The sequence below is a fragment of the Hakea prostrata genome, chromosome 7 (assembly GCF_041222555.1).
Source record: "Hakea prostrata isolate BN-2017 chromosome 7, UWA_Hpros_2, whole genome shotgun sequence".
Taxonomy (NCBI): Eukaryota; Viridiplantae; Streptophyta; class Magnoliopsida; order Proteales; family Proteaceae; genus Hakea; species Hakea prostrata.
The window spans coordinates 47,407,750-47,429,564 of record NC_142606.1 but is presented as its reverse complement, the minus strand read 5'-3'; the positions used below and the strand labels follow the sequence as shown (position 1 = coordinate 47,429,564).

At 38.3% G+C, this 21,815-nt stretch overlaps 1 protein-coding gene across 1 annotated transcript in view; it reads left to right on the top strand.

The window, feature by feature from the left end:
- LOC149011273 (dolichyl-diphosphooligosaccharide--protein glycosyltransferase subunit STT3A-like) overlaps window positions 1-17,317 on the top strand; it is a 46,916-nt gene extending 29,599 nt beyond the window's left edge. Inside the window, exons 11-23 of the mRNA XM_089161833.1 lie at window positions 873-976; window positions 1,283-1,378; window positions 3,420-3,540; window positions 3,653-3,733; window positions 3,826-3,957; window positions 4,079-4,333; window positions 6,183-6,326; window positions 11,750-11,936; window positions 12,063-12,160; window positions 12,990-13,069; window positions 13,152-13,239; window positions 16,626-16,715; window positions 16,931-17,317. Coding sequence (XP_089017959.1) covers window positions 873-976; window positions 1,283-1,378; window positions 3,420-3,540; window positions 3,653-3,733; window positions 3,826-3,957; window positions 4,079-4,333; window positions 6,183-6,326; window positions 11,750-11,936; window positions 12,063-12,160; window positions 12,990-13,069; window positions 13,152-13,239; window positions 16,626-16,715; window positions 16,931-16,999 — 1,545 coding nt within the window. The 3' untranslated portion in view covers window positions 17,000-17,317. The remainder of the gene's footprint in view (window positions 1-872; window positions 977-1,282; window positions 1,379-3,419; window positions 3,541-3,652; window positions 3,734-3,825; window positions 3,958-4,078; window positions 4,334-6,182; window positions 6,327-11,749; window positions 11,937-12,062; window positions 12,161-12,989; window positions 13,070-13,151; window positions 13,240-16,625; window positions 16,716-16,930) is intronic.
- The last annotated feature ends 4,498 nt before the right edge of the window (window positions 17,318-21,815 follow it).

Sequence of the window (21,815 nt, the reverse complement as noted above, 5' to 3'; positions counted from 1 at the left end):
CAGGGTTGTCATGAGCTGAAGTTCAGGTGAAATTGCTATTAAAGTGGCAGCTGGTTGCAGGTTTTGTTTCAGGGTTAGATTGGGGAAGTTACAGGGTGCTAACAGGAAGCTACTGAATCATTAGGCTCATCCAAGGACCACTTCGTACCCAAACTTTGAAAAGGTCGTCTGTGAATTCTCCTGGTGATCCCCTTGCCTGGATCCTGGCAATCACAGTGCTTGGTTCAAGTTCTGCCCTTGGTAGCCAGTTGAGGCACACGGGTTAAGCATGTGCAGCTTTGTCATCAATGACAGGGTGAAGATGGGATCAGAAGATGTATTTGACCTAACTTATTTGAGAGGATGACTGATATTAGAAAAGTATAAAAATTTCTCTGGCTCATGTGTTGCTCTAGGGGCAGTGAGAATGAGATTGCCATCTTCCCTTTGGTCATGGTTGTATGACTCAAATGGAAATGAAAAATCTGTATACTTATCTTCAATATAGTTGGTTTGATGTACTTTCTTTGTCTTTGTATATCCTTGTGGTTTGAATCAGTTCAGGTTTCTGGATTTGACATTTTTTATACCATCTTACTAAAGGGACGGACGTTTTCTAATGCTGAAACACACACACACACAAAATGAAAAGCTACTTGTGGAATATGGTGTAGTTATTTGGAACTTGGTGTTTGCTTTGGTTGGTGACATGACAAATCTTATCTTGATGAATATGGAAAGAACTATAGATGATGTTGAATGATCTATGACCTCTTAGTTCTGATTTCTTTTCCCTTTCCTTCTGTGGTGTGGCAAGAGCTGAAATCTGTTTTGATCCTTCTAGGAGTTCTCTAATACAATACTTCTTACTTTTTGTTTTTAACTAATTGCAGGTATTCATCATTATTCATGTAGTTGCTTTTGTATATTACATCAAAGGGCTTCTCTCACCAAAAATGTTTAAGGTGGCTGTTGCTCTTGTCGTGTCAGTTGGCATGTAAGCATCCGTGCCATTCCTTTAGTACATATGATATTAAGATGCTGAATGGTAGTGGTAAAATGGTGGAAAGAAATTAGCTTGAAAAATACTTCTGCATTGGCGTCTCTTCTATGCTAGTATGATTGAGGTTACAGGTTTATGCTATCTAGAGATTGGTTACAGAATAGAGAGTTGTTAAGCACTACACTTGGTTGATAAAAAGATGTTGGTTCTGGTTACCTAGTTTGGACTGTGAACTATATGATATTAATATAATATATTTGCATTATAGCAAGAACACTAAAGTAAATTTTCACTTTTCAGGGTAATATGTTGTGCTGCGGTAGCAGTTCTTGTAGCGCTAGTAGCATCCAGCCCAACGAAGGGATGGAGTGGCCGTAGTTTGAGTCTTCTTGATCCGTAAGCATCTAGTCTTGCATTTCATATCAATGTTGAATAGTTTTGTCATACCATGCCTGCTAAGTTGAATGATTTGAAGTTGATTCCGGTTTATGTTTCAGACATCTACACTGATGTGATTGACTTATTATTATATGGAAATCCTAGACATAGGGTTGTAACTGTCATTGGCATAAGCAGAATGGAATGTTCCTGCAGATAAATGTTTGATGACATGAAAAGTTGTAGATGTGGAATGTAGGAGGAAACTAGAGCACTAATGAACAAGCTGTAGGAGGGAAGAAGAAGAAGAAGAAAATGACCAAAAGATTGGAGTAATAATAAAACTGCTTTAACACAATTAATAAACAGTAGCAAAAATGAGCCCCCAACAGTGATTATGCTTTCAAAGATGTACTGATTTATCACTTCCTTTCTGTCTGGAGCATGGACATTACCCATGCCCACCTTAGAGCCTGCTTGTAGAAAAACATCCAGAAACATGGCATTGGTAAATAAATCCCTAGGTTGAAGATGAGGGCTGACAAGCATCCGAGATTGAATTATTTGCAGTGTCCTGAACAAAATGACAATCTACATTAATATGCTTTGCATTCTCAAGGAAAAAAAATGCTTTTTGGCATTACATGTTGCTGTTTGGTTCTCGTGATTATTGGCAACATAAATCCATCGTTTTGAATCATGATTATTGGCAATTTATATATCTGCATCCTAATCAATAGAATAACCTTGCTCTTGAGCAAAGGATCAGGTCTCATCAATTCAGCTGCAGTGGCAGTGTGAGCCATAGCTCTGTACTCTGCCTCAGCACCTGAACAATCTATGTCAGTCTATTTCTTTGCTTTTCCATTTAACAATGTTATTGCCAAAAATAAGTACAACGCCTCCTTGTTGATCATTTATAGCCAGCAGCTCCAGCCCTGTAGCAAAAGGATAACCAATAACGTCTGACAGTGACAATGATAAATAAGTCCCCTTCCTAGAGCACCTGATGTTGCCCTAGATTGAATAGGATCAATTATGGGCTAGTCTTCCAGGATCTAAATCCAAAAACTCAGGGTTTATAGTTTGGGATTTTGACGATGGTTTGTTGAGGTGCACCAGCGCATAAGTTATAATGGTTAGATGGGGGCGAAACTTGGAGAGAACTTAGGTAGTGATATATGAGGGTGATCCCTAAAGTTTGGGACAGTTCTAATGGTCAGATTGGTATAGATCGAAGTTTGAAATTTGGGTTTTCTATGGAGTGTAAAAATAGAAACAGAAATATAGGAATTTAGGGTTGGGGATAATTCAATGTACTTTCTTGAAGATATTCTTGAACATCAGCTTGAGTGATAAAAATATTCTTGGGAGAAGAAAAGAGAAAAAGAGAAGATAAGAAATCACATAAATGTGTAATGAATGTAAAGAGAAGCATAGTAAGCTGACTCACTTAAATGAATGTGTTCGCCAATCCTTCAATAATTTTGTCATCATCCAATTATTCTCAAATGGATCCCTTAAATGGTTTGAAATATCACAATGTGATAAAAGAATCACTTAAAAGGGATTGCGTAGTTTCATTTAGAAATTTTTTGTGTTCTTTAGGGACGGTGTCTATGTGGAAACCTCGTAAGCATATTTTTGAAAAAAAAATATGGAATCCAGAAGAGTATAATTTGGACAAGGCTCAACAAATTCAAAATGAAAATTTGTTGGAATTGATAGAAGCTTTTTGACCAAAGATGTATCATGATCAATTTTCTGATGATTCTTGGATAGAAATCAGGATAGGTGTGCTGCGGACGCTTTGAAATGATTAAGGATCACTGAAGTAATCTCTAAACCCAACTTTTCAAAGCGCTTGATCAACATGTGGTGATAATGTCTTTTCTTATTCTTCTGCTTGCGCCCAAACTCTTTTTCTTGCTATTCACCTGCTTCACCGTTCTTTTAGTTGTGCATGTTCCAGGTTTTGAACCTAGTTTCACCATGTACTTGTTTATGTTTGTTTTCTCTTTTGGGGATCTGATACTTTTTTTTGTTGGAAATGAAACAGAACTTATGCAAGCAAGTACATACCCATTATTGCTAGTGTTAGCGAACATCAACCACCAACCTGGCCATCATATTTTATGGATATCAATGTTTTGGCTTTCTTGGTTCCAGCTGGCATTATAGTAAGCAGCAACCCTGTTCATTGCATACTGTGCCACTGAATGTTGAGTGGGTTGTATGTGTTTGTTTAGCCCTCTTGTTTGTGTCTTTTAATCATGTTCCTTATTTTCACAGGCGTGCTTTTTACCCCTATCTGATGCGAGCTCCTTTGTGGTTCTCTATATTGTAACTTCAGTATACTTCTCAGGAGTCATGGTAAGTGGTCCTCTAAAATTGCTAACTTCATTTGGTTTTCCTTAGGATTCTCTACTACAACCATAACATCTTTCTTCTGTCATATGTTCCAGGTGCGTCTCATGCTTGTTCTGGCTCCAGCAGCATGTATTATGTCTGGAATTGCTCTTTCTGAAGCTTTCGATGTTTTAACACGATCTATCAAGTTTCAGTTGCCTGGAGTGTCTGGAAACTTGCAATCTGGTGTAAGGGTTCTTTATTTCTTGTCTTGTTTACCTGCAGATTTGTGCATGTTTTTCGAACTACTCAAACAACTTGTAGTCTAGATTATGAACTAATATGTCAGTTTTGGTCCTGTCTTTCAAGGCAGGGGATACTACTTCTGGGACTGTTGATGCTTGCAATGATGTGGTGAAGACTGAAAAACAAACACCTATTGATAGAACTGAAGACAATATAAAGGAAAAAGCCTCAAAGAAAAAGAAGAAGAAGGAAAAGGAAAAGGAACATGTGGAGAAAGCTTCCTTGAAATCCCAAATCCAAAAGAAGCTTTTGGTTTTACCATTAGAAGCATCTATTCTTGGGATTCTCTTGCTTGTTTTATTGGGTGGTGTTTATGTGGTACGCCAATCTGTACAATTGATATCTTCGCATTGATATTTTCCATATCGTATAGTTAGTTAAACACAGTTATCCTTGAGTTCTATCTATTGAAAAGGGGCAGGTGTCTGTTTTGTGGTGGTTAATTAGAGACTGAATATAGAAGAGGAGCGAAGGAGAAATAAGAAAATAGGAGTGCCAATGGTGGATTCACTTAGATGGGAAGAACTTCCACAAACCTCAATATGTTTAAGTTAATATTGACAATGGTTAAGCAGTAAATAATAGCAAAAAAGTTCAGAAAGGACTAACTAGACACCCTGCCATGCTAATTCTGAGACCCTTATTGTTCCTTGTTCACCCTTTGCGCTAACATAGTTATTTCTCATTCTTCATTATGTGGAGATTTACGTTTAAGCGATCAGGACTTCAAATGACTCTTGGTTGATTTGAGCTGTTATATTGTAGTGAAGTTGTTCTCCCAAAGCCACAACCCAGAGTGGCAAAGAATTCATGCTAATAAGAACACAATTGGCTACAAGAAAAATAGGGCAGGATTAGAGCATCTATTAAAAAAATAAAAATAAAAAATAAAAAAATCCTCCAGAAATGACCTATAAAGGTACTCCCCAAAAAATGGGAGGGAAAAAAGGTGGAAGATTTAAACCATAGAATTTAGGTAGATCATTGTTACAAAAACCAGTAATTGTAACTTGATTTGTCCAACCACCTGACTTTAATATTTGATTCCCATACATATGTGATAATGTAGATATGGTTTAAAGGTCATAGTAGTTGGGATCTTTGTGATAATATTTGATTCCCATATGTATGTGCTTAGATGTCTTTTGTACCTGAAACCATTATCAAGGTACCTGCTCTGATTTTGGGAATTCTTTCAGAGCATATTCATTGACATTCGAAAACAGCCTGAAAAATAATCTTTACTATTTATCTCCTGAAAGTCCCTCATCTTCTTCTAGTGTAGATCCTAGAAAGGGATTTAGAGTCTCATGCATCCCCCTGTTGATCTCTTCCTTTGACCACTTAATAAGGTAATTACTTAATCTGTAAAGTATATCTATTTGAAGCTAGAAATTGAAAGTTTTTACTAAAAAGACTGAATTCAATTAATGTAATATCGTAATGTCATCCCCCCTCCTTCCTCTCTCTTTTCACTTAATATTATCATTTATGGTTGCAACTTTGTTCCTAACCCCAATATAGCATTTTATAAAATGCAAATTACAATGTATTCAGAAAAGTCTTTGTATTCATTTTCAAGCTTTCAGATTTCCTAGTGTTTTGTGGCAGTTTCCTGTGTACACGTGCGCGTTGCTCACTTTCTTGTTTTACAATATCGGGGCTTGTGAATTTTGTCACAGGCCTGTTCACTGCACTACTAAATTTTGAGTAGTAGTCACCATGCGAAGTTTAAAAAAGAGGAGCAAAAGCCATCAATCTTATGGTTTGTGCAGTGATGTGGGTGCAAGGCAACTTGGATCCATAGCCCAGATCAAGAACAGGTCCAAGCATTGTAGTTCACTAGGATATTAAAAGTTATTCATTTTAAGATATAGCATAATCTTATATATGGGGGAAAGGAAACCAATGTGCCCTGAATACATGACAAAGAATTATTGGAATGAAAAGAAGGCAATAGTTGTAGGAATTGAATGAAATGCACTGAAAATTATGTTTAGGCAACATTCTGAGTCATTTGTGGTTTTTTTATTTTTACTTTAAAAAATAAAAAGAAATCATATTATCCTATTCAACAATGTAACTATTTTTTTTTTGGGGGGGGGGGGGCAATTGCATAGCTTTTTATGCTTGTTGAACTTATTAGTTCTGTATTATTTCTGTGTAGATTCATTGTGTATGGGCAGCAGCAGAAGCTTATTCGGCTCCTTCAATCGTTTTGACATCTCACTCGAATGACGGTCTTCATGTTTTTGATGATTTCCGTGAGGCTTATGCATGGTTGAGGCACAATACTGAAGTGGATGATAAGGTAATTCATCTTATGCCTTCTTGCAGTTAAAAGTCGCAGATTACACCAGCTGAGATACTCACACTTTCTTCATTTTAAGTCACTACGATATAAGATTATTTTGGATCACTTAGTTATATCAATAGATGTAGAACATGTGATTTTGATATTATGTTTTTGGTCTTTTAAAATTAATGTAATTCACCTTTCAAGAATTGTTAAATTAAAGGCACTAGATTGATTTCATCATAAAACCGAATTTGAAGTATACTTTTCTGGAGGATGTGCCTTTGGATCTGATGGGATGGTGGAGCAAGTTTGTTCTAGTTGATCCCACTTTGGTTGGTGAGGCTCAGATAAAGACTAATGATAGAACCTGATGTAAACCAGGTCTAGGGTTATATTTAGTAATTTTCCTAGACTTAGGGTTTGCCCAAGAAATTCCAGCAAAGGGGGAGTGATTTCTGGTACTTTAGGGCTTGCTGTTACAGGATTCTAGACTTGTATACTTCTGAAAGCTAGACTCCAGATTTGAAATTTGAATTCAAAAGTCAGAGTTAAGAGTTAGGATTGACTCGGCTAGGGTTAGGGATGGGGAAGGCTTTGCTGCAACTGTAGTTCAGAGCTACTAGAGCTGCTGTTCTGCAGTCCAGAACTGAGGTGATAGGTCTGGAACTTGGAATATGTTCAGAACTTGAGATAAAGTCAGATTTCAAAAGAAATTAAAATTCTGCAGAATCTCAAGGAAGGAGATGAAGTGCAGGTTCTTCTAAAGTTGGGAAGTAGAGCTGAATTGAAGAAACTAACAGTATGGATGGTACCTACGGGTTTATGCGATCCTAATGGAGGTGGAAGGGTGGGTTTAAGGGCTGGGAATGGAAGGTTTGCAAAGGACTGAAATCTAGGGTGCTGTGGGAGAGGGAAGGGGTGTAGGGGAAGTCATGGGGCTTACGGGAATGGCTTAGGGTACTCATGGGGATGGGGAATGCTGCTGTTAAGGTATAGCAGCAAGGGGGGAGGGGATTCTCTGGTGTGCTAGGCCAGGAATGGATGGAGATGGCTGTGGACAAGAGAAGGGGGCTGAGAATGGAGTTGGGGCTTCTCTTACCTGAATGCTTTGATGGAGGCTTGAAGGCTTTGACAATTACTTGAATCTGCTGGACTGTTGAAGAAGATGAAGACCTACCCAACGAGGAGACCTTGATCCTCAACTCAGTTAAATTTATTAATCATCAAAACTGAATTCTACATTGCTAGAATAGGCTATTTATAGCCTGAAAATAAAAGACTTTGATTGGGGTTGGGAATCTGTAGTAGGTAAGGTTCCCAACTCTAGACTATCACACTAAAAAAGGAATCAAATTACTACAAAACCACAATCTTAGGATTGGAATCTTGTAAAGACACTTGATTTGGGACTCTAGCTAACAGTTCCAAATTGAAACAAACTCTATAGGATATGAACCCCTTTGGATAAGGAATCCTATCTTATCCACAAATAACTAAATTTTAAATGACTTGGAGTATTTTTAATTCAAAATTGACTAACCCAAATAGAAAAACAAAGGTAGATCCATGATCCTTGGATTGCGGGGATTCTATCCTGATCCATATTGAACCCTAAATGGGATTGAAAAACAACCAAAATACCTTGGAGGGTATTCAGCCAAGCTTGGATTGGCCAGGATATGGTTTTTGGGGACTTAATTATGGGTCCTTGTGTTCACATCAATACTCCCATTCTTGAAAACTTTCATCTCCTGATGAATGTGTTCCGCTAACGCTCCTGACTCAATGCTTCAGAATATCCTTGGTGTGGACTCGTCTTGACATCTTGCAATGGGGAGGAAGTAGTTGGTATAGGGCCGCCAATATTACTACTAGACAGAACTCTGGAAGAATGATGGATTGACGGATGTGATCTTCTTTTGAACGGAGCAAGAAGGCATGAGGGAGTGGCTGGTGAAGCTCGTGGAGTCTTTTTCTGTTACCACCTCTATCCGCATTGTAGCTAGGGCTTCGAGGACTCTAGTAGTATCCTTTAGAAGAAATTTGGAACCCAAGGGAGGGCCTGTCTCATAAGGGATAGGATTTGGTATAGCCCTGATGTATGGGGGCAGCAGCAGCAGTGTCATCTCTCTGGTGTAAAAGACATACGGAGCTTTTTTACTTACAACTCTGAGTAGGGTTGCTGATTTGTTTCTACACTCTGGAAGGCCACCTTTGTTAACTGTTATGCTCTGGACTTCAAGGACTTATATTTCCTTATGGTCCTCGACTGTTCTAGCCGTAGGACCCTCATTAAACTCTCCTGTGGTAGTAGGAGTCATGGCCTGCAGCTATCTCTTTTGTAATCTCTCTAGGACCTTGATATTGGTCCAAGTAGGTTACCTTGTCACTATAGTCTTCTAGGGCTCCTTTGGTCTTTGCCATGGGTGCTCTTTATCAAGAGTTGGTTGGTGCATGTTGGGGACAACAACTCCCCTTCTTTGAGTAGACTCCCTAGCTAGGTGCTCTTCTACTCCAAAGTCAATTTTACCAATCTTCTCTGGTTCATCTTTTAGAGGAAGCTTCTAACTTGGTGGCAATGGTATTCTATCTGATGTGGTATGGTTTGTAGAGTCACTCAAGGTGCTGCCCTCTATGTGTAGAGATTCTTGAGTTGCGGCATTTGGCTTCAATTCTTCCTGGACTAGAAGGGGCTTGACTTCACGTTAATCTTCAGTTTGAGGTGCAGGACTATGACTAGATTCTGTTGGGATTGGACTCTGTACACCGATTTTTCTACCTTCCTCGTATAGATTCAAGGGAAGGAATAAAATATTTTTTCCCCTATGCCTAAAGTTACACGTGTTTTTCCGCCCATGGATAGTTAAATCATTGTCAAAAAGCCATGGTCTACCCAAAATTACATCAATGACTCTCATGGGAATTACATGACACCAAACCTCATCAACATAGGCATGTAAACTGATGGGAACTAGACATCTGAACTTTACCTTATTAATTTCGTGGTTGAGGAGTCCAACTATGTAGGGATGGGAATGTGCTTCCATTGGTAATTGGGCCTTCTATAGATAACTCAGATATGACATTGGTGCTGCACCCATTGTCAATGATAGCTCTAGATGTGACCTTTCCAACCTTCAGGCGAGTGTGGAACAAACTCCTCCTCCAGTCTTCATTTTCAGGTTCAATAACAAAAACTTTGGAGAGGAAATTCATCATTGGCCCATACTTGACATTACGTTCAATATGAAGGCTGTCTGCTAACTCCTCCATGATTCTGGCTATTAGGAATGAAACAATGGTGGTGTTCGGATTGCTGGGAAGTGCATCTCTGACACCAATTGATGTAAACTGGGTATAGGGTTAGGGGTATTTTTGTAATTTCCTAGACTTAGGGTTTACCCAGGAAATTCCAGTGAAGGGGTAGTGATTTTGGGTACTCTAGGGCTTGCTGTTATAGAATTCTAGACTCGTATTCTTCTGATAACTAAACTCCGGATTTGAAATTTGAATTCAAAAGTCAGAGTTAGGGTTGGGATTGCCTTGACTAGGGTTAGGGATGGGGAAGGCCTTGCTCCAACTGTAGTTCAGAGCGACTAGAGCTGCTGTTCTGCAGTTTCAGAACTGAGGTGATGGGTCTGGAACTTGGAATATGTTCAGAACTTGAGATACAGTCAGATTTCAAAGGAAATTAAAATTCTACAGAATCTCTAGGAAGGAGATGAACTGCAGGTTTTTCTGAAGTTAGTGAAGTAGAAATGAATTGAAGAAACTAACAGTAGGGATGGTACCTAGGGGTTTATGTGATCCCAATGGAGGTGAAGGGTGGGTTTTAAGGGCTGGGAATGGAAGGTTTGCAGAGGACTGAAATCTAGGGTGCCATAGGAGAGGGGAGAGGTGTGGGGGAAGTTGTGGGAGTTGGGGAATGCTATTGTTAAGGTACAGCAGCAAGGGGGGAGGGGGTTCTCTAGTGCACAAGGCCAGGAATGGGTGGGGAGGGCTGTGGACAAGAGAAGGGGGCTGAGAATGGGGTTGAGGGGGGCTTCTCTTACGTGAATGCTTTGATGATTATTTGAATCTGCTGGATTGTTGAAGAAGATGAAGAACTTGAACGAGTCACTCAACCAAGGTTATTTAACAAGGAGACCCTGGTCCCCAACCCAATCAAATTTATTAATCATCAAAACTGAATTTTACATTGCTAGAATAGGCTATTTATAACCTGAAAATAAGAGACTGACTGGGGTTGGGAATCCCTAGTAGATAAGGTTCCTGACTCTTAGACTGCCACACTCAAAAAGGAATCAAATTACTACAAGACCAACCTTAGGATTAGAATCTTGTAAATATAATTGACTTGGGACTTGGACTCAAGCGAAGAGTTCCAAATAGAAACAAACTCTATAAGATAAGAGCCCCTCTAGATAAGGAATCCAATCTTATTCACAACTAACTTTTGAAGGACTTGGATTCTTTCTAATTCAAAATTGACTAACCCAAATAGAAAAACGAAAGTAGACCCTTGGATTGAGGGGATTCTATTCAGACCCATATTGAGCCTTATAAGAGGCTGGACAATGACCAAATTGCCCTTGGAGTGTATTTGGCCAGCTTGGATTGGCAATTTGGATATTGATTTAGGGGACCTAAATAGTGGGGGTCTTTTTGATCACATTAGAACCATAATGAAACCTTCAGTAGTGGTTTCTCCTTGGCTTCCCCTCTCATTCAATTCACCTAATATTTGGTTTTGTGGCTAGATTTGAGGGTCAGACTTGAGAAATGAGAATGCCATTGGCGTTGTAAATGAAGGTTGAGCAATTTATTCATCCCTCTTGCATATGGAATTATGGTTACAACTCTACATTGTGAAACGATAGTTTCTAAACTATCTATTTTTTGGAAACAAGGCTTACCAGTATTTTTATTCTTCCTAGAACCATAGAATAACTTTCCTGCTAATTCTGTGACATCTGTTCTTATTTCTACCTTGGCACCATTTCTGGTGCAGAACTATGACAAAGATTCACCAAAAAAATAAAAATATTACACAGGTTTCAAATGTTGGCTTCTCATAAATGTTTGTAATAATTGATGGTTCCTGGATAATTGAGTGTGTATGCAACAGCCGGAAGGCTTCTATCTAAAGAAGAAAATGATTGAAAAGATCCCAGTCTACCCATGGTCCTATCCTTAAAAATGTATCTTTATGCATAAAATGTATGTATTGTGAGGAATTCTTTCATTCTTCTAGTTCATATTAAAAGACGGACTGAATTTTACTGGCCTTTGTAATATCCTTGTTTTAGTCAACAAAGTTTGAGACTCAGATTGTTTTAAATTTTACTTTGAGAGTTTCTTTTGAGCTAAAGTGGTATCACTAGCTGAACGAAGATATTAGAAATAAATTGGATGCTTAACAAGGGCTCTTGCAGGTTGCTTCTTGGTGGGACTATGGTTACCAAACCACTGCCATGGCTAATCGTACAGTCATTGTTGACAACAATACCTGGAACAACACACATATTGCAACAGTTGGTACTGCCATGTCTTCCCCAGAGAAGGCTGCATGGGAGATTTTCAACTCTTTGGATGTAAAATATGTTCTTGTTGTCTTTGGAGGTTGGATTGCATATGGTTCTTTATTTTGTCGTACCTTGTTTACTTTCAGAGTTGGCTTCCCTGACTGTTAGAAGATACATGTTAACACAGAAACTGATTATTATACACATATACTCTGATGCTCAGGTCTTGTAGGCTACCCCAGTGATGATATCAATAAATTTCTATGGATGGTTCGTATTGGAGGTGGTGTTTTTCCCCATATCAAGGAACCTGATTATCTGGTAAGTTGGCATTAAATATCAAATATCGATTTCCTCTTCCAATCGGATTTTTTTTGGTGAATGTCGCTGAATCTTGCTGCATTTTGTTTGCTGATATTGTTGGATTGTCTTAGAGATGTTTGGCATTGCATGTTAAGCTCTTAGTGCTTACTGCATCTCATTAACATCTTTTGGAGTTCAGCACACTGCATTAGTGCCTTTAATTTTGAAGGGTACATGAGCAACAATTTGGGACATGCTTACTGCCTATTTTTGTCAATTCAATGGAACATCAGAATTCACACACCAAAAAAAAAATATATATATATTTGCATGTATTACCAAGATAGCCCATGGCTAATTCTGTAATACCAAAACTGCCCCTCAATAATATTTTATTTAAAATTTACAGAATCATGCTTACCTAAACTGTATAATTATTTCTATAATTGCAGGTGTAGCATAAATTATGTTTACTTTTCATGTTAATTAAAATAGTTTTAATTGAAATGGTTTTCTTTTCTTTGTGCTCTCTACTTCCTTTAAAAAATAATAATAATAAATACATGTTTGTCAATTCATGTATTGGATATTGTGCACACAATTATTTTTCGGTAGAATCGTGGACGCACTTGACAACAATGTTATGGGCATATCCTTCTCAATTTATTCCCAGGTGTATGTGTACGTGTCTAATTTGTACATTAAAGTTTGCTTCTTGTCTTTCTCGTTGATGTCCTAACACATGAGTTTATAATTTTAGACATGCTTGTAACTTAACTCCAACTTTTTCTTTGATTGTTTGGTAATTAAAAAAATTACTTATTCCTTTTGACTGCTAATGTAATAGAGAGATGGTCAGTACCGGATCGATTCTCAGGCTACTCCAACCATGTTAAATTGTCTCATGTACAAGCTCGCGTATTATAGGTATACTCGCAGTATCCTGTACTATGTTTTATAACTTAATCTTGTGTATGCTTTTGGTGATCTCATTCTGTTTTTTATTTAGGTTTGTGGAGACAGATGGCAAAGGATTTGACAGAGTTAGGAGGACTGAAATTGGGAAGAAACATTTCAAACTTACACATTTTGAGGAGGTAACAATAACAACTTCATTTTTAGGGATCAATTGCTTAGAGAAAATATGAATAGCGTACTTAGCACTGTTTTGTTGAGGAATGTTCTTCCTTTCCCAGCATCTTTCTTCTTACTCTTAGTGGAAGTTACCCTTTGAACTGATACAAATAAGTCACCTAAATGGTTATTGTGTTGGAAATCTGCTTTGAGTTTGATTATGTATGTGTTAGACTTTGGTCCTATATACATGGTTTTCAAGGCGACAAGGTGAAGCAAGGTGATAGAGGGCACCAAAAACCAAGGCGACACCATGTCACCTTGACCAAAAAATGGGCCTAGGTACGTGGCAGATGATTTGCCAACCATGCTATATATTTTTTTTTGCAATAGTCCACTTTAATGGCACTACAAGATTAGGCTTTAGTAGTTTTGTTAGTATTTGTTTTAAGAGTTTAATAGGCTTTTAATTCCCTCACATTCCCTGAGATGGTTTCTATTTATTTTTTCTGTTTCTTAGTCATGTTGTGTATTAATGGGATATTTCCCTGTACAAGTTATCACTGTTACTTGTTTCTCTTTAAAAAGCTTGTAAGAACTCGGCTACAAGCAATTTGGAACATATTGAAGTTTGTTTTTCTGTAATTGAGCTGTGTGAGTCAGTCATGGTGTGAATCCTCAGTGGATTTGTGGGACTCTGATCCAATGGTTGGATACTGTTATTGTTTTTATTCTGTTTTCTGCTAGTGAGTTACTGTACTGGTTTACCCGATCGATTGACCTTGTTAATCTGAAGGTTTTTCCTCAGTTTGAACTGAAACATCATTACCATATTAACCTTAACTGTTTAATATCATTTAACCTATTACTACCTGGAAAGTTCTTCCTGTTTCTACCATATTTATTTTTTCACCTGAGATCGATACGATCTGTTTGGTTGAGCCTTGCAGGCATTAAAGGGTATTGCCCATTACTAACCTTTGACTAGTCTGAGGCTCTGTTCTGCTGATTTTTAAGATCTCATTCTTTTGTTATTTTTTCTTTTTTTCCTCTATTTTATTTTCTGTTTAAGATCTGGTTTTCAAATTACATTTAACGTAGCCTTTTCTTCAGAAATAAATAGTAACCGCAAGCATACGGATCAACGTAGCTAATTGGTTGATCACAGAGAGATACATAGCTCCATTTTACTCCCTTTAAGTAATGCAAATGTGAGTTGAATTTTGTTAATTAATTGCAATAAATTAACGGTGATGTCCTAACACAGTTCATCTAAAACAACGATCCTTACTATTAAAGGTTTGCTCAGTTGGTAATGACCAATATCTTTTAGTGAAGAGGTCATGCGTTCATCTCTCCTTGGTGGTATATGTAGTAGTTCCCACCAAGGTTTGAAATTTTGTTAGTTTTGGTGATCTCAATACCAAAATTCTGAGATTTCGAGGAAATTTCGGAATCTTTTATTAAATTTTGACCCTTAATTTTGGGTCATTCCGGCCTAGTTTTTGGTGACAAGCCTAATTTGAGGCCAACAAACACACTAAGAATGTTATTTTTGCCTAAAACCTAATAAAAAATGATGTTCTTGATCTGCACATGTCAGGCTGTATGCAGGCAAAACTAAAAGTATGGAACATGAATTTTAACCAATGTTATGCAAGACAACACTAAGATTTTCATTAAAATGCAACAACGAATACTAGTAGAATTCAATATACAAATATGTGCCGGGTTGGATCTATCGCCTTGGTTATGGAGTACTTTGGATACTGGAAATAAGCATGCCATGATATGGTATAGATAAAGTTATCCATATAGTCCATCACTGGCATAACTGGTTGTGCTGGTCCTAATAGATATTCAAAAATGGAGTCCACAAATGATGCAGCTGATCCATCTCCATACCTCTATGTAGACATCTACTACAATTACAAATGGATAACCATATGCTCTACTATATTCATAGCCATAGCCATAAGCCCTGTATGGTACAACCCTTGGAATTTTCAAAATTTTCACCCAAATTTTATAGATTTTTGCTTAATTTTTGAAATTTCAGCAAAGTGCTGAAATTTCATCAAAATCCAAAACTTTTTGATTTTGGTGGGAATTTCATTTCACCTAGTACCGAGATGGTGAAATTTTGCGGAGTTAGACCCACTAATACAAAACTGCCAGTTCCAAAAAGAAAAAGAAAAGAAAATAAATAAATAAACAATCCTAACAGATTAAAAATGATGATTCTAACCAACATAACTAGAGAGAAGTTGGAATTGGAGTTGAAATTATAAATCTAGAGGGAATGAGTAGAAGTGCAAGTAAAGGGAATAGGGCTAAGGAGAGGCACACAAGTAATATTCTCATCCCTCCTTGTTAACCAACACTCTTAATTTAAGATTTTAATTTTTAGTTTTACTTTGGTGCTTCCACTTCCCCACCCACCCCGGCCCCCAGAAACAAGGGTTCTTGGCTAGACGATGTTTTGCCGTTGCTTCTCTCCATCCATAATACCATCCATTTACTTGAATTATTTTAATTGCTTTCCTTCCCCTAAAGCTATGTAGGAATGTCCTTCTAAGTGTTACTTTTCTCTGGTCAACCTTGGGTTGTGACTAGAATTCCTTCTTTTCCCTTCTGTGTTTCAGTGAAATTTCTTACCATCCCATCCCCAATCAGATGTGCTGGTCCATTTGTAGCTTGGTGTTAAAATTACATCAAATCCATTCCTTTGGCATCAATTACATGGCTAGCCCTACAACCTGCAAGTGTGAGAAATACACATCATGTTGTCATGCTTATCTCAAATAAGGTATTAATATATGCTTTTTAAAAGCATATATTATATATGAAATGCAGCGTAAACAACATACTTGGGGAATTGATGTAGACAGCAAGGGACTTCAATCTCAATATGTAATTGCTGTCGAAGTTGAGCTTCATCTGAGTTGGTTGACTTTTGTGTTAACTTAATGGGTTTGGGTTTGCTTGGGATCTTTGTATGGGAGGTGTTTAGCCTGAAAGTCCTAAGCCTAGGTTCGTCCTACCTACCCTCGCCATGAATATTTTGCAAAACTCCATTATGCATATGTTCTTCTGTTTAAACTTTTATGGACTTCTATTTAAACTTTTCATTTTCCTAAGCATAGCTTCCTAACCAACCATCCCCTGTCATGTTGATTACGAGCCAATAGTCTTCTTCTGTTAACGACAGATGCCTGTAGCAGACAATCTTCAAGCATGCACGAGTTCCTGGTTGGGCATGTGAGAAAATATCTAATGTATAGGAAAATCCTGTCATGTAGAACTTATTCTGGTTTTTTATCTCTTTCTAAAGCGTGGTGGGATGAATGTATTGGATTTGTGAGCGTGTGCTGCTACTTTAGTTTATTCTTACTTCTGACCATTTCAGGTATACACAACACATCATTGGATGATGAGGATATACAAATTAAAACCTCCAAAGAATAGGATCAGGGGAAAGGCAAAGAAATCAAAATCGGTATTTTCTTTTCTTTTCTTTAATTCTTTGGTTGATGTAGGGAATTTCTTCTTTCCTTTTCTTTTCCATCTTTCTTTTTTTTTTTTTTTTTTTTTTTTGGGGGGGGGGGGGTGTTGATGCTTGATTTGAATTTTCATTCATTTTCTTTTATATAGTGTACTAGCAGGAAACTCAGCAGGAAACTCATTATTCTTCTTTTTTATTGATTGTGGCAGAGTTCAAAAGGAAGCACTGCAACTAGCTTGAAACGAACTGGGAGGAAAAAGATAAATCCTTGGCATTAGATACTCTTACTGTTTTACAAGTGAGCCAATGTCTCAGGTTTTGCTTGAACCTGCAGAGAGGGATTTGCACTTGTAGGTTCGTGGTTGCTTCTGATATAAATTTCCCTTCCTTTTGTAGCTCACCTTGTATCATTTGCCTTCTTTTCCATATGTTTAAGGGATGGTTATTCTTTAACGGCCTCGGACCAGTTTCATAGAAGGAAGTGAAACTATGGTGCAGATCTTTGTCACAGTTTTGTCTTTAATAGCAGTACGTAGTAGTGGAATTTTAACCCATTCAAGTAGCTATACTGAAACCGTTCCATGTACGTTTCTCCAGTCCCGATTGTCTGGTGTTTTTCTTTTGTTCTTTCTTTCTTCATCTTTTTCTTTTTTCTTTTTTCTTTTTTCTTTTTTCTTTTTTTGATGAGAATAAAAATTCATTAAAAAAGAAAATAAATTTAGTGTTGGACTTTGGTTATAACCTGCTTGAGTTTTCTGTTGTAACTCTTGGCTAACAGGTTTAATAGGTAATTTAACAACTTGGGTTGTGTACAAAAAGGTACTGGTTCCATATACAATGAGATAAAATTTGAAATTGGGAGTAACAAAGGTACTTAGATATAGAGGCCAGGCTTTCACAGGTTTTGGAATGTATTGATCCTAAAATGGGAAATCAATTTTTCTTATAATTCTTGGCCGCCTTGTGAATGTTAACAGATGTTTGAACTGTTCATACCTGAGACTGGAAGTGCTCCTGAACATTGGTTTCACTTAACTAGGAAGTGGCCCTAAATGCAACTACTTAAGCCTTTTATGTGTGATTTATCTCTATGTTATAAGAAACTTGACGGACACCGCATAGGTGCTAGGGATCTGGTCGTTCAGTTGATGTTTCCACAGAGATCTCTTGTGCCAATCCCTTCTGCAAGTTTGCCATGTAGAGGTTGATGAATTCAATCCACCTCTGTATTACTTACTGCCTAGGATTTGAAAGCTGTTTTTCAAAGGACTATCCCTTCCATTTTCCATCTTTTAGCATTTTGATCATTAGTCTCTGGTTGATATTTGGATCCCCTCGAACCATTTCATCCCTGTGCTGATCACTTAGCCTCTGCAAAAACAGATGGAACACGCGTTTTTTCTTTGGGCAGACCACCATTACCGTCTGCCCTAATTAGAGCATTTCATCCTTCTCAAAACATGACAAATTTTGCAGACAAAACTTTCATGGAGCGATTTCCCTGTTGACCAAGAAGAAAATGAAACACGCATTATACCTAGAATTGAAAGCCTCCTGGTTTTGGGAAGAAGTGAGTTGGATTTCAGAACCCATGGGATAACGATGATGGGCCAGATGTTGTTAAACTGTGATAGCTTTCAATGCGAGATACGTGAGGTCTTGGTGCTATGCACGCAACAGTTATGGTAAACTTGTATTTGCCATTGCTGGAATGGCTAATAGTGAGAACATCCTATATGCAGAACTCTTGGCTATTAAGGTAGACTAAAAAAGATATAGGAGTCCTATGTGTGCAAATAAAGTCTGATTCAGACACAGCCATACAGATGTTAAAAGGGAAGTTTTTAGGGTTCTTTGGTATGCTTTGAACTTGGTCTACAGAAATCTGAGAGTACGTGGAGAGTCTAAGGGAATACACTTTTAACCACCATGTTCGTGAGTTGAACTATTGTGCTGATTTCTTGGCTAGATTTCTTTAGGGTCTGTTTGGTTACATGAATCCAAACAGGTTTGATTGTGAATTCTTGGATTCATGAAATCTAGGGATTCACTTTTTTACACTAAAAACATGAATCTGTATATTTATGGGTATGAACTAAAACTTAGAGATTTCACCCCTACTATAATAGCGCTAAACATTTGAACCATGACTCCATAGATTTTTTTTGAGGATAAATCTACAGATTTCATTCCAAATATTCAAGCTAACTAAACAGGTAATTTTATGAATCATAACTCCATAGATTTGAAATCTATAGATTTTTGAAATCTCTAGACTCAAGTAACCAACAGCCTGCTTAATCCACCCAAAATTTTCATTTCCATCCTAAAGCCCTTTCTTTGGCATTATTTAATCATGTTTGAAGTGACACCAATGGAAAAAAATACGATAGATTGTGACAACACCATCGTTCATTCTTTTAAATAAAGCTATACCTTCGTTCTAAAAAGAAAGAAATAAATAAACACATGTATCATAACAAATTCGAAAAACATTTTTTCTCTCCTGAACTAACTCTCCTCTCAAAAAATTCACCTCTAAAAATCCTCTCCTTCTCCAAATTACTTTTTTTTTAACATCTCTTTGGTCATTATGTTGATATTTTTTATTTGTGTTACATTATTTTCTTTTTCGTCCCTGTTCTCCCTCTTTTATAGGAATATATGTTGATATATTTTTTCTTTCTCATTTTTTAAGGAAACCATTAAATGAAATTTATGTAAAACTACCCGATACGGGAAAAATCATTGTCGAACCAGGTCTGCCCTTGGTTCGACCCTCGACCCCGGTCTGGAAGAAACAGACCGACTCGCATCCGAGTGGGCCGGATTTAAAGATAGCTTGCTGAGGAAGAAACCTGATTCAGTCAACAAGCACGCCCAAATCCGTAATTATCGGAGTGGACGAATCGTCAAGGAGACGGTTAACGGCACTTACTGGAGCAAACGATCGTGCTTACTCAGATAACTGCCACGCTATGATCGTGCTAACAAAAGGAGTTATTCATTATCCCACCGACGAACGGATCTATTATCAACGGATCTAATCATTAAGATCGGACCGCCACCCGAAGAACGGAAGAAGGCTCAAATAAATCCAACGAAGGAGATTCGAAGGTAAACACTATATAAGACATGACCTATGTACAAGAGAGGTATCTGAATCGTATTCTCAATACTCGTATTCATACTTTTGCTCTATACTCAAGCAGAGCCTTTTATGATCAGTTCATCAACTGACTTATCCTTCGGAGGTGGACTCCCGACCCCAACGGTCGGGCCATGTATGACAATTTTTTTGCAGGTCATTCATCAGTGATCTAAGAGCTGAGCGGATTTTGGACGCATCATTTGGCGTTGTCTGTGGGAAACGCTTCAAAAAGTCATGGTTACCATATTAGCAGTAGCAGCGGCTCAGCGAGATGCTGACACTCAACTTCTTCCTATAGGGAACCCGGATGATATCCCTGAAGGAAGTCGAGCTCGTGAAGTACGTGAAGATGGTGGACAAGGGGGCAATGACCAATTACATCCTCCTAATCCACTCTAGCAGCAGTTGGATCAACTGCAGCTCCAATATCTAGAGATGAATCAGAAGCTTCATACGTTGGTCAGACAAGTGGTGGCGCCGTAGGCTCCTGATCAGCACGAAGCAAGAAGGCGTGTAAGAGAAGGGGAGGAAGTATTTACTTCTCTTCCACGAGGGCATTCCCCGCGAAGGGAAAGAAGGCTTCCGGAAGACCAGAATGTTGGTCAAAATTTTCGGGAGGATGCTCGGAGACAAGGCAGAGAATCAAGAAGAAATGGAGAACTCCCTAGAAGAGACGAGCAATTTGAACGACCGCAAGGAAGCACAACATATTCAACAACAAGGTTTGGCACAAGAGTGCGAACTCACTCCCCGACCCCCAGGCGTGCGGTTCAAGACAAAGCTCGCGTCACCGGTGGACATTCAGTACATATTGGCCAAGAACAGGCTAATATTAATCAGAGACTCAGACAACTGTCCAGAGGAAAAATAATTGATGATATATATTCAGTCATTCGAAAGACCCCGTTCGCTAAAGCAATAGCCAGATATCAATTTCCTCATAATTTTCGGTTACCAACTTTTTCTTCGTTAAACAGTTCGAGAGATCCTATTTCTGACATCAGTTACTACCAGCAAACTATGGCTGTAGCTGGTAACTCAAATGAAATCCTGTGTAGGGTGTTCGGTTCCTCTTTGACAGGAGCAGCACAAAAGTAGTTCTCGAATCTTCCCTCAGGAGGGATCATGGAATTTGAGGATTTGGCGAGAAAATTCATCGGTCAATTCCAAAGCGGAATTCAGATTAAGAAGACCGAGGAAACCTTGTTCACTATTAGGCAAGGGAAAAGTGAGTCGATTAGGGAATACCTGAAAAGATTCAACAAGGTCACGATGGAGATCGAGAATCTAGATGAACAGGTAGCTAAAACTGCTCTGTTCACTGGACTCACCAATCAAAGACTCTTGGAGTTATTACTTCAAGATATGCCTACAACCTATGTTGAACTAGTGCAAAGGTGTCAGAAGCAAACAGAGGTAACAGAGATCCTAGATGCCTGTCAGGGAGACACGAAGGCCTCTACAAGAGAGCAGAAAGAACCTGAGAAAAAGCAAAAGCCCAAACAAAATGTTCGGGATCGAGTAGGAAGGCCCCGTACGGCGTGGCAACAGAGGTCTCCTGATCAAAGTGAGTATACACCCTTGAATACTCCTCAGGCAGACATCTTGAATATCATCAAGGGACAAAATATCCTAAAGTGGCCACCGAAGGTCCTAGCAAAGCCTGGGGAGCAAAATATGGAAAGGTATTGCCATTTTCATAAGGATTACGGTCACTTTTCCAATGACTGTAGGCATCTGAAGGCCGATATCAAGAGATTGATATCTCAAGGTCACCTATCCGGCAACTGGTGTGAAACCCAGCCCAAACCTAACCCCGACCTTGACCCGGTAACCCGGTTGTTTTTAGGTCCGAAGACCCGGAGTAAAGGAAGAAGCCAACTATGGGCCATCTCAGTAGAAGACATGGTGTTTGACTCTGAACCCATGGATGTTGATGATGG